The sequence below is a fragment of the Pollicipes pollicipes genome, unplaced genomic scaffold (assembly GCF_011947565.3).
Source record: "Pollicipes pollicipes isolate AB1234 unplaced genomic scaffold, Ppol_2.1 Scaffold_6686;HRSCAF=7923_pilon_pilon_pilon, whole genome shotgun sequence".
In the NCBI taxonomy this organism is placed as follows: domain Eukaryota; kingdom Metazoa; phylum Arthropoda; class Thecostraca; order Pollicipedomorpha; family Pollicipedidae; genus Pollicipes; species Pollicipes pollicipes.
The window spans coordinates 6239466-6255325 of NW_023596921.1; the positions used below are offsets into that span (position 1 = coordinate 6239466).

Below are 15860 nucleotides of genomic sequence, written 5' to 3' on the forward strand. Positions count from 1 at the left end.
TCATTTCCCATTATTCCTATGTGGCTGGGGATCCACATAAATGTGATACGGCAGGAAGTGTTGTCCAGCCATTCCAGTTCCTCCCAAATTGAGCGCGTCAGAAATGAGTGGTCACGTGACATCGCCGTCGGGGCTAATGATGAAAGTGCACTACGTGAGTCGGTCAAAATGACTACATCCCTTTCAGGACGACAAGCAACGTACTGAAGCGCTGCTAAAATAACAAAAAGTTCTGAGGAAAAAACTGACAGGTGCTGCGGGAGGCATAGACCTACGGTATGGTCACCGCAAGCAAATGTGCAACCCGTTCCTGTTCAGCCCTTGGACCCATCGGTAAATATTTTTAACGAGTTCGCGTATTTTGAGATCTGTTCCAACGAATACGTGAGGAACTCTCGTGGTGAAGTGCCATTTTTAAGATGCTGACAGAGTTCCAAATCATACTTAATACTCAGACGTCTCCACGGAGCTGGGTCCCGAAGAGTGTGCGGGGCAATGTCATACAGCGTAATAAGCGATTCGTCTAGCCAGTCCCGGACGCGCAGGCACATCGGCCGCGATGACGTGGGCCGCCCCCTCAAGAAAGAACGCACTAACGTCTGAGAGAAGATGAACTTAAAGGCTGGGTGATCCGGAGATTGCGAAACCTTTATAGCGTAATTCAAAGTAAGTCGTTGTCCCCTAAGAGGCAAGGGCGGTTCATTCGCTTCCACCAGCAAGTTTCTTGTTTGGGTCGTACGAAACGCCCCAGTGGCTATACGAACACATGTGTGGTGGATTGTGTCCAAAACCTGCTTTGAAGATGTAGGAGCACTATGGTAGACAGGACTAGCGTAATCGATGACTGATCGAATTAGGGCCCTATACAGGTTCAACAGGGTGCTTCTACCGGCTCCAAAGGTCATAAGACACATCACTTTCATGAGGTTCATGAGCTTGAGATACTTAGTCTTAACCATCTTAAAGTGTTGCTTAAACGTGAGCCGACGGTCAAACGTGAGGCCCAGGAAACAAATGTCATTACAAACTGGGATAGAGGCATTAAAGAGTCGCAGCTCCGGGTCTCTACAGCCTCTAATCCGTGAGCAGAAGTGCATGCATTTAGTCTTGGTGGTCGAAAATTTGAAGCCATTCTTAAGGCTCCACTCAGTTAGTCGAATCAGGCATAACTGAAGCTGCCTCTCAGCAGAGGTCGTTGTGGATGCCGCACACCAGATGGTTAAGTCGTCCACAAACAGTGACCGACTGATGGTAGGTGGCAGACAGTCGGCGATATCATCGATCATCAGCGCAAACAGGGTTACGCTAAGGACGCTCCCTTGAGGAACACCGTTCTCTTGTTCATAGCGATCAGATAGCATGCCACCCGCTCGGACGCGAAAGAATCGACGACGTAAAAAGCTTTCAATGAAGAGCGCCATGTGACCTCGGAGTTCACACTTGTGTACTTTGCTTAGAATGCCATAGCGCCAGGTGGTATCATAAGCCCGCTCAATGTCAAAGAAGACTGCTATCGTGTGACGTCTTTGTTTAAAAGAATGTCGTATAGCTGTGTCTAAGATCATTAAGTGGTCAACAGTGCATTGGTTCTTCCGAAACCCGCATTGCACTTTGGAAAGACAGCCGTGGGTTTCAAGGTACCACATGAGACGATCATTCACCATCCTCTCTAGCACTTTGCATAGGGATTAAGTCGGCGAAATTGAGCGGTAGTGCAGTGGGTCGGAACCATCCTTTCCGGGCTTCTGTATCGGGACTATAGTGGCCTCCCGCCACGACTCCGGGAAGTCATCTTGCAACCATATGTAGTTGAAAAGTTCAAGTAAGGCATGGAGGGACTCCTTTAGGTGGTTCAGCATATCATTGTGGACTTGATCCAATCCAGGCGACACACTCTTAGCTCTCTTAAGAGCAGTGCAGAGCTCCATGACAGTGAATGGTTGGTTGTACTCCTAAATCTCTGAGTCAGGAAATCTAAAATTGATTGCTGTCTTCTCACTTTGTTCCTTGTAACGAATAAAGCGTGGGTCGCCTGTTTTATGTCGGCACCTTTCTGCAAATGCGAGACCTATTTTGTCGGAAACTTCCTGTGTGTTCAATATCGTGATTCCCGCCACTTTCAACACTGGGACTGCAGTGGAGACGCTCCTACCGGAAATGCGACTAACTCGCTGCCACACTGCACTCAGTGGGGTGTGACGATTTAAACCATTTACATATTCCCTCCATGATGTACGCTTTGCATCACGTATTGTGCGTTTCGCAAATGCTCTGGCCTTTTTAAAAGCGATGAGGTTGTTGGTCGCTGCAGAACGCTTAAAACCCTTGAACGCCCGCTTCCGCTTAAGAATTGCCGCCTTGCAGTCCTCTGACCGTCAGGGAACAGGGATCCTGCGCGGCTCAGGTGATGTCAAGGGAATGCAAGACCTTGCAGTGTCGACAATTGTGGATGTCACTTGTTGTGCAAGAGACGTTTCATTGTCGTCCTCGGTCGGCTGCATTCTTAAATGGCACTCGTCAGTAAACCTTTGCCAGTTAGCACGTCGAAGGTTCCAGCAGGAAGGCCTCCTGCCTGGGTGTCCAGCATTCATCCCAAGCCATATTGAGAAACGGTCGCTCCCATATGTAGTGCTCTCAACGAACCAAGACAACCGACAGAAAAGGGACGAGGAGCAGATAGAAAGATCTATCGCTGAAGTAGTGCTGGACGGCAGAGATACATGGGTATGCCGGCCGGTGTTAACAACACAAAGGTTATTTGTATTCAGCAAATGCTCAAGATGTCGGCCTCGGCGGCTTGTGTGACTGCAGCCCCACGAAGGGCTATGGGAGTTGAAGTCACCTAGCAGCAAGAACGGCGATAGAAGCTGATCGAAGATTGACTGTAGTGTCGAATCCGATACTTCCTCAGCAGGAGGGAGGTAGATAGAACAGTCAGCCTCAGCGACCCAAGGTCGACGACGACAGCAACAGCTTGAAGGTCAGTGTTAAGACTTACAGGAGAGCACGGTATACTGTGATGAACTAAAACCGCCACCCCACCATGGGCGATCGTGTCAGTTCTCACGTCTTTCCGAAAGATGCTGTAACATTTGATGCTAATGTGGGTGTCATCAGATACCTTTGTTTCTTGTAGGCATGCCACAACCGGGTTACGATAAGATAAGAGTGTGTGTAGGTCCGACATGTTGGCCCTTAAGCCACGCAAGTTCCATTGTAAAAACGTCAGTGTCGTGCTAGGTATGCTTGTATGTGGGGTGTACGGTTAAGATCCATCGGTATAGCTTACATCTGCTTTAAGCGTTCACCTAGGATTTTGCATTGAACGAATCTCCCTGGCGACGCTCTACTTCAGTGGAGGTAAGCCGGACCCTTGGCCGAGCTTTGTGACCTCCACCCTCCGTAGGCGACGTCGGCCAAGGAGGGGCACGCTTTGTTGCACGACCTGCCACCGGGGACTGCAGGGTAGGCCGACCCGAAACCTCGTCTCCAGGTGGAGGAATGGGAGGCGGACCCATTGACCCTCCCGGTGAGTGGGGCGGAGTCGACAGCGGAAGCCGGCCCCCCGTCCGCTGTGCAGACGCCGACCTGGCGGCGGGCCCTGCAGGGCCAAGGTCCAGAGAACCCGGACGAATAACAGTTTCAGACGGGCGGCTCCGGGAGGGAGCGACGACTGGGGGATGCCGAACCTTGTCCGGCTCCTGTGAGCCGGGGGGACCCGCGCTCCCGGCAGGGCCACTAGCTGGGGAGCCAGAGGGGGGCAGCTCTCGTAGCGCCCCTGTACCAGCGACGACAGATCCCGTCGTAGCTGGTATGGATGGAGGGGGAGGTGGAGCCCGGGAGGGCGTGTCTTCAGCACGGGCTGGGTCGGGGTGCGATGATGGGGGGCGAAATCCACGACCTCGCTGGACCGTGGTCCATCCCCCGTTCCCGGGTCGCAGCCCAGCCCGAGCTCTCTGGCAGCTCCACCAGGGGGTTCCAACCCCATAGTCTGAGCTTCTCTAGCGGTGGCCAATGCCGCAGGTGGATTCTTTTCCGGAGAATCCGACTTCCGGTACGACGGAACAGCAGAGCCAGTTGATACAAGTGTGCTTGGTATCAGCTGTACAAACTCGCCTACAGTTATGCCTTTGAAATCATTAAGTCCATTCAGTTTCAGTACCTCATTGGCTGCGAGTGTTACTTGGGCTAAATTTATTGCCGGATTGGTAAGGGCGTCTTTGTATGTCCTTGTGGTGGTCGCATCGTTGTGTCGGAGTTGGGCCTCCCGAAACGAGACTCCTTCCTTCACTTTTATGTTCAGGACAGCTTTCGCTGACAAGAAGGAGTGGCAGCTGCGATACGACGCCACGTGACCCTGACCACAGTTGACGCATTTCACGGTTTCTGATTTACACTGAGCGTTGGTGACCTATTTCCGCACACCTTCCGTATCTAACTTCTTTCCAGCACTTGTCCGTGAAGTAGCCATACGTCTGGCATCGGTAGCATCGGACTGGATCGGGTACATAAACCCTAACAGGAACCGACTGATATCCCACGCGGACCCTATCTGGCACTCTCGCAGAGCAAAACGTCAGAATAATTGAATCAGTATCTGTCAGCTCTCCTCTCTCTCTCTCCTCTTGATACGTCTCACCGCCGTTACCCCTTCCTCACACAAGCCCTCAGCAACATCCTCATCACTCACACCGCGAAGGTCCCGGCAAGTAATCACACCCTTGGAGTAGTTCTTAGAGGTGTGAGGGTGCGGGCGAACCCGTATCGGTGCACCTTGCATGTCGTTTTAAGCATGCGCTGGATTTCGCGTTCGTCTGTTAGATGCACTTCTATGCCTCCGTCCGCATACGAAAAGACATCCTTGGGCGTCCCGATCTTGGAAAATGCTTGTTGGCGCTGAAATGGGTTTAGTCGGAGCGGTACTGTCCTTCCTTGGTCATCTACTTTGGCGGATCTTACAACCAGAAACTGGGGTAGTGGACGACGGTCGGGGTTTGGGGGGTTGGTTGATGATAAAGTGTCCATAGGTATATGTTTATATTCGGCGCGCTGATTCCCCGCCCACCACGGAGCCCAACATGGGGACGGTCCACTTCTAAGAGAGGAGCCGCCAGGGCTACCAGCACGCTATACGCAGATCAGTGTGCCAAAAGAGTTGCTGCGAGAGCCACCGGGCACGAGTCTGCGGGCGCCAGTGCCTCGGTTCGCAGGGGCTAACCAGGCACCCTGGTAACAAACCGAGGTACGGTCCCTTAATGATGTCAGGAGGCAGACACTGCACCCGGCAGCTCCCTCCTCAACACCCGTCACATGACCTGCTTGCCTCCAAGCCAGTGTCACGAAACCACGATGCCTGACAAGCCGGTTTCCTCGTGTGGAGACTTCACGAGGCATCCGCAGGATCACAAATTCGGGCCAAAGCCACGTGTTGGTAAGCTGCCCCGACTGACCCGTACGGCAACTCCCTCAGTGACCAGGATAATTTCATCGCTACCTGCGGATCCAACGGGGTACGGCGAGACCCAGATAAGACAGAAAAGCTGGGGCCGAGGGGTTGCTAATCCCTACTCTGAACGAGTCAGAGCCCTTGCGGGAGGCACGTTCCGTCTGGCCCCTCCTCTTTGGCCGGAAGGGGCGCTTTACAAGCCTCCCCAACTGCCCGCAGGATCATTGGGGCACGCAATCCCCCCCCCCCCCACCACGGAAAGGTGGTGCCCCACGGGGGAGGGGGGGGGGGGGGGGGGCGTCATAGTACGCTGGCCCGGTCACAAAGGCTTAAGGTTCTCATACCTAATGTGTTATTTGAAATTATCATGCGAAATATTATATAAAAGCCAAGTTTCACCGAAATGCAAACAGTTCAGATACTGTGTCGGGAATTCGCAACTGCTTTGGTTAGAACCTTCAACAGGCCTTCATTTCCAACTATATAGGTTTTTTCAATTAGCATGCAAAACCCAATCTAACTGCAAAACTTGGTACTGGCGGGTTAGCGCGTCCCCTGGCATAAGTGTGCGCCGTACCAAACGGTGTCTGCATGTCATACCGCTACTTTCAAAAGGGCCAATATTTGGGATGGCCTGTGGCCAAAACTGAATGGGCCACCCACCCGCCCGACATGGACCGGCAGACGTGAGCCAGCACTCGTTCGGTCAGTGGGCACGAAGGTCGCATTCACGTTTTCTTGTTTTTGGTTCGTTCGTGGGGCTGGATTCAGATTTGTCTGCCGAAGTCTGACGATGGCCTCACAACACGCCACCTTCCTGCAAGCCGGAGGATCCATGGCTTGCGTTTGGGCTCAAGGTAGTCAACTCCACGCAATTTCGCACATTTGTTCCAAAAGGACCATTCGCTCGCTCGAAGTTAATTCGTGCCGATCATGTGCTGCTGCAAGAACAACCTGCCAAAATCTAGTCCAAGCCAACGGCACGCCATTCGCAAAGTTGCCGGAAACAATACGGGCTCTTGAGAATTCACAACCTAAATGACACTCACGACGTCAATACCGCAGAGCCAGACAGGCATCCCCTGAACCCGCTCTGCTAGGCAAACCGGATAACGTGCGGCCCGCACACGCTGCAGCGCCTGGCCCTTCAGCCGAGTACGTGAAGACCGTCATCCCAGCGAGGCTTTCGCGAGGATGCCGCTCGTCGTCCTGCCTCTCCTAGAACACACTCGAGGCGCGCCGCGTCCCTTAGTTCGCACCCCTGACTCGCAGCCCAGCACAACAAAGCCAGCGTCAATTCGCGGTCCGCTTTATTACTGGAGTGCCTCCGAGCGCGCCGCGTCGTAATGCCAACTTCGCACGGCGCGGTGGCGCCAACACACTATGCAAACAACACGGCACTCCCAAACGCAGCAGGGCGCGCGTGTGGCGCCGGCGCGCGCCGCACAGATGTCAGGTCACGTTCGGGGTGTCCCGCCGACTGGACGTTCAGGCCGGGCGGGAGCTGCGAGCGACGGGCCGCAGCCCACCGCCATCGGCGGGCTGCGGACTCCGGTCTCCGTCTCTGGTCTTCGGTGACTGGGTCTCGTGACGCAGCACGCGACTGTGCACGGCGTGACAGGTCTCGCGGCACGCGCGACACGATCACGGCACGACAGGTCTCGTGCCCGCGCACGTGGCGGCATACGGCGTAACAGGTCTCACGCCACGGTACGTGGCGGCATACGGCGTAACATGTCTCACGCCACGCCACGTCGCGGTATACGGCGTAACAGGTCTCACGCCTCAGCACTTGACGGTTACGGTACGTGGCAGCGGTGCGCGGCGTGACAGGTCTCACGCCATGGGCCATAACGGTACAATGTGTGAAAATCAGTCACGGTTGGGAGCAGCGCCGGCGGCGCGCATCCACGGATGGGCGAACTGTCATCAGGCGACCAGCACCCCTCCTCGCGTAGACTAAAGATGACTCACCTCTTCTATCAGAACAGAGTTAACTTTCATCCAAAAGGATCTCATCCTCTTACAAATGATATCCGTCCGACGTTGGATGAACAGTTAGTCCTGGTCCTAAGTCCCAAATTTGAACGGTCTCGTCCAAAAAGAGGTCACGAGAAGCTTGGGCTCACTGGCACATGCCATAACTCGTCCAGACATGCTAAAACTGTCCGCTCTGTACAGCAACGCATGTTTTTAGACCCGCCTGAACACAATGCGGATTTGGCAGCCGTCTAAAACAGTACGCGCGATGCCGTGCATGAAACAATTTTACGCCAAAGTAACGGGCAGATCGAAACGAGAGAATTCTCCCATTTCCTCTGCCTGCCTCTCCTGCCTGAGAGAATCTGATCAGCTCAATTCACGACTCGGCCAAACGTCGTACAGTCAACAATCCTCTACACTGGCAATAAGCAGAAGCAGCGGTTCGGCGCAAGAGCCGATGCCACACGAAACGAGTATCTTGAACAGGACCACCACTGCATGACGGTCGGATTGGTTTTCCGCGACAATCTCGGGCGCGCGGACACCAGCCAAATATCATAGCGGCGACCCGGAGACCACAGCGAGGCCCCGGGTCCAAGCAAAAAGCGTAAGAAGTCCAGACCAAGCGAAACGACCGCGCGCAGCGGCGGGGGAACGAGACCGCCCTCGCTTCGCCAGCGCGCACGACCTACGCCAAGCGGACCCGCGCCAACGCGTGCCGCGCGCCGCGAGCGGCGGCGGCGGCGGCGGCGACAGGTCGGCCCGAGGAGGCGCCGGGGCCGCTACTGGGCGCTCTCGGAGTCGTCGGCTGGGAAGAATTTGGGCCAGCCGGAGTCGGTGGTGGCGCGCGGCGCCCACGGGCTGCTGGCGGCGCTGGTCGCGAACGGGCTGACCAGCGGCGCCGGCGGGCGCGCCGGATCTGCCGCCGCCGGCGACCAGGCGCCGGCTAGCTGGCCGTCCCACAGCGAGCTGCCGGCGCGACCCGGCGCCGGCGCCGGCTCCCAGAGCGAGGCGGACGCCGCGAACGGGCTGCTGCCAAAGCCCGGCCAGTCGTCCATCGAGCCTGCCGGCCGAGGCGGCGCTGAGCGGGCGGCACGCATGTCTAACTCGCGACGGCTCACGTACTGCGCTCTCATCACAAACACACATCACGTGGCAGATGACCCGCAGTAGACACGGCACAAGACTGGCGCAGTCGGACCGCGCAAGGCACGCCTCACCCGACGCACAGCTGACAGGAGACAAAGGTCACGGCTGCGAGGGTGCGGAGCACAGGCAGGCCCGCCACTCACCGGCCCGGGCGCGCTGCTGGCACTGCTGTTCGTACTGGTGCACCTTGAGCCGGCGGTCAGCCTGCAGCGTCTGCATGAAGGTGGGCGCTGGTGGCGGCGCTGCCGACCAGAACGACGGCCATAGGCTGGACGCCGTGTTGGCCAGCGAGTGCAGGCCGAAGCTGGACGGCTCATCGACGGGCGGCATGGGCTGGGGGACAGCGCGCATCAGTGGCGACAGCGGCGTCGCGGCCTGACGCGACTCGGCCCGGCGATGCCAAGTTGACCACCAGCTATCGAACCAACGCCAGCCACCACAGCTGATCACCAGCTATCGAACCAACGCCAGCCACCACAGCTGATCACCAGCTATCGAACCAACGCCAGCCACCACAGCTGATCACCAGCTATCGAACCAACGCCAGCCACCACAGCTGGTCACCAGCTATCGAACCAACGCCAGCCACCACAGCTGATCACCAGCTATCGAACCAACGCCAGCCACCACAGCTGATCACCAGCTATCGAACCAACGCCAGCCACCACAGCTGACCACCAGCTATCGAACAAATGCCAGCCACCACAGCTGATCACCAGCTATCGAACCAACGCCAGCCACCACAGCTGATCACCAGCTATCGAACCAACGCCAGCCACCACAGCTGATCACCAGCTATCGAACCAACGCCAGCCACCACAGCTGACCACCAGCTATCGAACCAACGCCAGCCACCACAGCTGACCACCAGCTATCGAACCAACGCCAGCCACCACAGCTGACCACCAGCTATCGAACCAACGCCAGCCACCACAGCTGACCACCAGCTATCGAACAAATGCCAGCCACCACAGCTGATCACCAGCTATCGAACCAACGCCAGCCACCACAGCTGACCACCAGCTATCGAACCAACGCCAGCCACCACAGCTGACCACCAGCTATCGAACAAATGCCAGCCACCACAGCTGATCACCAGCTATCGAACCAACGCCAGCCACCACAGCTGATCACCAGCTATCGAACCAACGCCAGCCACCACAGCTGATCACCAGCTATCGAACCAACGCCAGCCACCACAGCTGACCACCAGCTATCGAACCAACGCCAGCCACCACAGCTGATCACCAGCTATCGAACCAACGCCAGCCACCACAGCTGGTCACCAGCTATCGAACCAACGCCAGCCACCACAGCTGATCACCAGCTATCGAACCAACGCCAGCCACCACAGCTGATCACCAGCTATCGAACAAATGCCAGCCACCACAGCTGACCACCAGCTATCGAACCAACGCCAGCCACCACAGCTGATCACCAGCTATCGAACCAACGCCAGCCACCACAGCTGGTCACCAGCTATCGAACCAACGCCAGCCACCACAGCTGATCACCAGCTATCGAACCAACGCCAGCCACCACAGCTGACCACCAGCTATCGAACAAATGCCAGCCACCACAGCTGATCACCAGCTATCGAACCAACGCCAGCCACCACAGCTGATCACCAGCTATCGAACCAACGCCAGCCACCACAGCTGACCACCAGCTATCGAACCAACGCCAGCCACCACAGCTGATCACCAGCTATCGAACCAACGCCAGCCACCACAGCTGGTCACCAGCTATCGAACCAACGCCAGCCACCACAGCTGATCACCAGCTATCGAACCAACGCCAGCCACCACAGCTGGTCACCAGCTATCGAACCAACGCCAGCCACCACAGCTGACCACCAGCTATCGAACCAACGCCAGCCACCACAGCTGATCACCAGCTATCGAACCAACGCCAGCCACCACAGCTGGTCACCAGCTATCGAACCAACGCCAGCCACCACAGCTGATCACCAGCTATCGAACCAACGCCAGCCACCACAGCTGGTCACCAGCTATCGAACCAACGCCAGCCACCACAGCTGGTCACCAGCTATCGAACCAACGCCAGCCACCACAGCTGGTCACCAGCTATCGAACCAACGCCAGCCACCACAGCTGGTCACCAGCTATCGAACCAACGCCAGCCACCACAGCTGATCACCAGCTATCGAACCAACGCCAGCCACCACAGCTGATCACCAGCTATCGAACAAATGCCAGCCACCACAGCTGATCACCAGCTATCGAACCAACGCCAGCCACCACAGCTGATCACCAGCTATCGAACAAATGCCAGCCACCACAGCTGACCACCAGCTATCGAACCAACGCCAGCCACCACAGCTGATCACCAGCTATCGAACCAACACCAGGCACCACAGCTGACCACCAGCTATCGAACCAACGCCAGCCACCACAGCTGATCACCAGCTATCGAACCAACGCCAGCCACCACAGCTGATCACCAGCTATCGAACAAATGCCAGCCACCACAGCTGACCACCAGCTATCGAACCAACGCCAGCCACCACAGCTGATCACCAGCTATCGAACCAACGCCAGCCACCACAGCTGATCACCAGCTATCGAACAAATGCCAGCCACCACAGCTGACCACCAGCTATCGAACAAATGCCAGCCACCACAGCTGACCACCAGCTATCGAACCAACGCCAGCCACCACAGCTGATCACCAGCTATCGAACCAACGCCAGCCACCACAGCTGATCACCAGCTATCGAACCAACGCCAGCCACGATAGCTGACCACCACCTATCGAACAAATGCCAGCCACCACAGCTGATCACCAGTTATCGAACCAACACCAGGCACCACAGCTGACCACCAGCTATCGAACAAATGCCAGCCACCACAGCTGACCACCAGCTATCGAACCAACGCCAGCCACCACAGCTGGTCACCAGCTATCGAACCAACGCCAGCCACCACAGCTGGTCACCAGCTATCGAACCCACGCCAGCCACGATAGCTGACCACCACCTATCGAACAAATGCCAGCCACCACACCTGGTCACCAGCTATCGAACAAATGCCAGCCACCACAGCTGACCACCAGCTATCGAACCAACGCCAGCCACCACCAGCGAAACCGCGAGTGCAAGTGCCGCACGTTGGTAGTGCTGTTCCGCCTGCCCTGCCAGACGGCGTCCTGAGCACATCCCTCGCTCCCCGTCGTTGGGCGCAACGTGATCCGTGCTGACCTTGACGGCGACCTGGGGCGGCGGCGGCGGCGGCGCGCAGAGGTCGGGCTCGGTCGGGCGGACAGCGGCCAGGCCAAGCGGTGGCGAGGGGCGCCGGTGGCGCGGACCGATCGGGCCTGGGTCGGCGGCCGGCTGCTTCATCTCGGGCGCAATCTTGCCCACCGGCGGCGCACGCGTCCGCTGACGCTCGCCCTGACCTGGGGGCGCGGGGTCACAGGCAGGGTCACCACCACCGCTGCAGGGCAGCGCACCGGCCCGCTCCGGGGCGCCACACTGCGCCAACACAAAGGCAGTGTGGACGGCGCTCATCTCTGTGCGTGACACACCACTCTCGCACATCGCCGGCACGGCAGTGCTGGCGACCAGGACAAGCCCACGGAGTCCACCGACACCCACGGCGGCTGACCCACTGACCTGACACGACGCTGGCGAACGAGGTGCGGGCGGGCAGGCCGACGCCGCGCGCGAAACTCTCGGTCTGCTGCGAGAGCAGACCGAACGCCTCGTCGGCGCCGGCACCGGACGGCGCGTCCCAGACGGGCGGCGCGCTCTCGGAGGAGACGGACGAGCTGGGCGACACGGTGCCGCCCACGGAGACCGCCACTGGCGCTGTGCGGCGCCCGCCAGGCCCGTTAGCGGCAGTCGCATACGCAACACACGATCGCAGAACCTCGCCTTAATCAGGAGGAATCGACAGGCAGGTCAGACCATCCCTGCATTTAAAATTACCGGAGGAAATTCAATACATAACGGACAGTAAGCTGGGCTGCAGAAAGTTGTCGCGGATAAGTAAAAACTGCGATTCTGGCAACAAGAAACTTTTTACAATCGAGGGTCGCAAAGATAAGCGCCCCCACCTTTGGAGCGTTTCTTCTTCTCTTTCTTGTCATCGATCGTCTTGGGTTTGTAGGGAAGCTCAAGCGACCCCAGGTTGGGCAGGCTGTTAGTCACCTTCGCCTTATTTTTCTTGACTGGTTTTGACTTAGCGTTTAGTTCCGCTGCTGACTGGGTCTGCTCCGGTTTGTCGGTTGACCTGATATTGCCTTGTCCCGTTTTGTTCTGCTTATTGCCCCTGTCCCGGTCTATCTTCGTGGATTTATTGTCCTGGAACAGTGCGACGGACCAATGAAATGATTCACGAGCACTTTCCGGAGCTTGATCAGGCATGACTGAATGCCTGAGCTGGGTGACAGAAATCCTCGATTACAAACACAACAAACCAAGGTCAAACTCAGGTGAACCTGGGCGCGACCTGCAGGCGAAGTCGTAGAAAAGAGACAACAGAGCTTTCAAACGCGGAAATCAGGTGTCTTTCCGACGTCATATCCTGCCTGGCAGCCAGGAGGGTATGGCCACCACGCAGCAGTCCGGCGCCCCTCCAACACCACAGAGCCAACCCACCCCCGACGGAGACTCAACAGCGGCTCTGCCCCAGCCGGCCGTGCGTCCACCCACCTTCTCGCTGACGTCTTCGACGTTCGAGTTATCCGTCGTCGTCGATGAGGTGCTGTCGTCGTCGTCGGGCTCGGCGCGCTTGGCGTCGGCGACGGCCGGGTCGGGCGCCTTGCGCGCCGCCGGCGGCGCCGCCCGCTCGCGCTCGGCCGCCGCGCTCACGTCCTCGATCACGGTGGACGGGTCAGCGGCGGCGTTCATGCCGAGGCTCTCGAAGAACGTGCTGGCCCAGCTGCGCTGGCTCTTGGCCTCCTTTTTGGCGCGGCGGCGGCGCAGCACCACGTCCGACTCGTCGCCGGCCGCCTTCTCGGAGCGCGCACGCCGGCCTGAGTCCTCGCGCTCGCGGCGGCCGCGCGCCGCCGCCGGCGGCGTGGCCGGCTTCGGAGACGCGTCCTGGCGCTCCGGCGGCGAGCGCAACGCCTTGCGGCCGGCCGCCGGCGTCGTCGTCGCCTCTTCAGCCGTGGCGCGGCCGTCACCGACGCGGCGCAGGTCGAACACCTTGTTCGGCGTAAAAGGTCGCAGCACGGCCGGCGGCGCGCGCAGGTCGAACGTGTCCTTGAGAATGCGGTCCGACTCGAAGAAGGCCGCCGCAAGGATGCTGAACAGCATAAAGATCATGAACGTGACGGCCACGCAGTAGAGCAACGGCTCCCAATCTGGACGCGGCACTGCGCGCGCGCACGGCACCAGCATCTGCGCCGGCACGGTGGCCAGCAGCGCGTACACCAGCGGCCGGCCGGCCGGGAGCAGGCTGGTGCGCAGCTCCAGCGAGCGGCGCACCACCGTCGTCGTAAAGTCTGGCGTGAACGCTACCTCCACCTTGCGGCTCGAGTTGGGCTGCAGCACGAACGGCGCGCAGTTGAGCACGCGGAAGCCGAACCCCTCGCACGCCAGTCCGTTGACACTGAAGTTGGATATGTGGATCGGCACCTCGCCCACGTTGCGCGTGGTGAACGCCCGCTTCACCGTGAAGTTGGGCAACGTGTACTTGCCGGAGCGCCGGGAACCTACCGGTCAACCATCACCAGTTACAGACAGTACGGAGGCCAAACAACTCTGTCGTTCTCAGAGGGCACACCAGATTGACAGTACCCTTGGTAGTTTATGAACGAGCGGTGAGCTAATTGATCACACATGTTGCTGATTTTCCCCCACCACGTACGCCCCAATGCGAATTTCAGCCAAGCGCTAAAGCAATGCCGCACGTAGAAACTTACAGTCTTTAAGATGTTTTTCGGCGAGCTCGAACAGAAGCGGTGACGACGAACCGGGTCGGTGGTTCCCAAATTTAAGCTGGCCATACGCTCCTCGTCCTTGTACCACCAACATATCCAACACGGTTAGGTTGTTCCTGGTGACAAAAAAATCCGGGTGAAAAAGTGTTACGGTGATGCACCATGGGTCACGTTTTCTAATGACATGACAACAATAATGAACTCAACACCACACAGAAACAGTGCAAAAGGGATCGATGTCCACAGGTGCGCCGCCGCGCACCAAACCGGACCAAACTGCGCCACACTGCCCGCCTGCTGAGCCCAGCCGTCGCACCTGATGATGACAATGTCGGACATGGCGGCGTCCTCGTGCGGCAGGAAGACCAGCGCCACCTTAAGGCGAGCGCCGGGCGCCACCACGGCCGTCACCGTGTCCGGGTGGGGAGGCGGCGCGTGCGGCAGCGCGGCTGCCGACCATTCGGGCCGGCCCGCGTCTAGCAGCGTGAAGCAGGCCGGCGCCGACCGCGGCGGCCGCTGGCTGGCCGGCGTCTCGCCCAGTCTGCCGGTGGCGGGCGTCGGGTCAGGGGTCAGACCGCTCAGAGGAGGCGGGGGCCGACACAGGCCGTCCAGGCCGCACGTCGGTAGCGGGTCAGAGGCCGAAGCCGACGCACTCCCGTGGAGGCCCGCTGAGGTCGAAGCGGTCGGTGTGAGCCGTACTCACAGCTGCTGTATGATGTCCATGGTAGCTTGCGTGGCCGGGTAGTCGCTCAGCAGGGACACGTGCACGGCCAGCGGCAGCTCGGACGGGTTCTCCACAGTCAGGTCGCGCACCGTCACGTTCCCCACCTGGCGGCGGCCGGCGCGTCACTCGCGGACGTGTGCCGCAAACGAGGGGACCACGCATCTCCCTCAAGTGCTTCAGAGAGCCCGTCTGCCCACTCTGTTGCGCGTGACCGTACCCGCCACCCATCACACATTCAACCACCGGGATTTTGACAGCTGTTGCGCTCGCACATCAGAACGCTTTCCACCTCCGCGCCGCCGCGCCATGACGACACGCCGACGGTGGTCGAGCGCCCACCTGCGTGACGCCGAAGCGGAGGCGCCGCCGTCCGACCAGCTGGGGCCAGCAGAGCTGGGCGCGCGCCCAGAACTGGTGGCCGTGCACCTCGCTGGTGTCGAGCGTCAGGCTGACGTTGTGCCAGTCGCCGCCGCCGCTGCCGCTGCTGCTGCTGCCGCCGCCGCCGCCGCCGCTCACGGCCGACCGGTACTTGGTGTACTGCGAGTGGAACAGCGCCGAGTCCACGTCGCCGATGTTGGCCGGCAGCGACAGACCCTGCAGCCACTTGGCGCCGCCTGGCGACGGACAGTACAGTCAGAAGTTGGTACGGCG

The 15860-nt window shown here is 58.8% G+C and overlaps 2 protein-coding genes across 2 annotated transcripts in view; both read right to left on the minus strand.

Moving 5' to 3' along the window:
* Positions 1-8162: 8162 nt before the first annotated feature.
* Positions 8163-13543, minus strand: LOC119107793 (WW domain-binding protein 11). The gene is made up of 6 exons (XM_037231340.1): positions 13254-13543; positions 12656-12902; positions 12213-12407; positions 11799-11995; positions 8722-8911; positions 8163-8492 (listed from the first exon to the last, which is right to left on the minus strand). Exons 1-6 carry the CDS (start codon positions 13449-13451, stop codon positions 8212-8214), a joined length of 1308 nt encoding a protein of 435 aa, XP_037087235.1. The 5' UTR covers positions 13452-13543; the 3' UTR covers positions 8163-8211.
* Positions 13544-13722: 179 nt separating this feature from the next.
* The window catches only part of Tmem131 (Transmembrane protein 131), a 67293-nt gene continuing 65155 nt past the window's right edge, over positions 13723-15860 (minus strand). The window contains exons 16-22 of the mRNA XM_037230794.1: positions 15549-15823; positions 15189-15313; positions 14960-15026; positions 14758-14860; positions 14064-14257; positions 13790-13943; positions 13723-13748 (exon numbers count right to left, since the gene is read on the minus strand). Of these exons, the coding sequence (XP_037086689.1) occupies positions 13723-13748; positions 13790-13943; positions 14064-14257; positions 14758-14860; positions 14960-15026; positions 15189-15313; positions 15549-15823 (944 nt within the window). The remainder of the gene's footprint in view (positions 13749-13789; positions 13944-14063; positions 14258-14757; positions 14861-14959; positions 15027-15188; positions 15314-15548; positions 15824-15860) is intronic.

Coding starts and splice junctions, on each gene's coding strand:
- LOC119107793 (XM_037231340.1), bottom strand. CDS start 13,451: ATGAACGCCGCCGCTGACCCGTCCACCGTGATCGAGGACGTGAGCGCG. Junction 12,903..13,253: donor TCGAAGACGTCAGCGAGAAG/GTGGGTGGACGC, acceptor GCACTGTTCCAG/GACAATAAATCCACGAAGAT. Junction 11,996..12,212: donor GTTCGCCAGCGTCGTGTCAG/GTCAGTGGGTCA, acceptor CCGCGCCCCCAG/GTCAGGGCGAGCGTCAGCGG.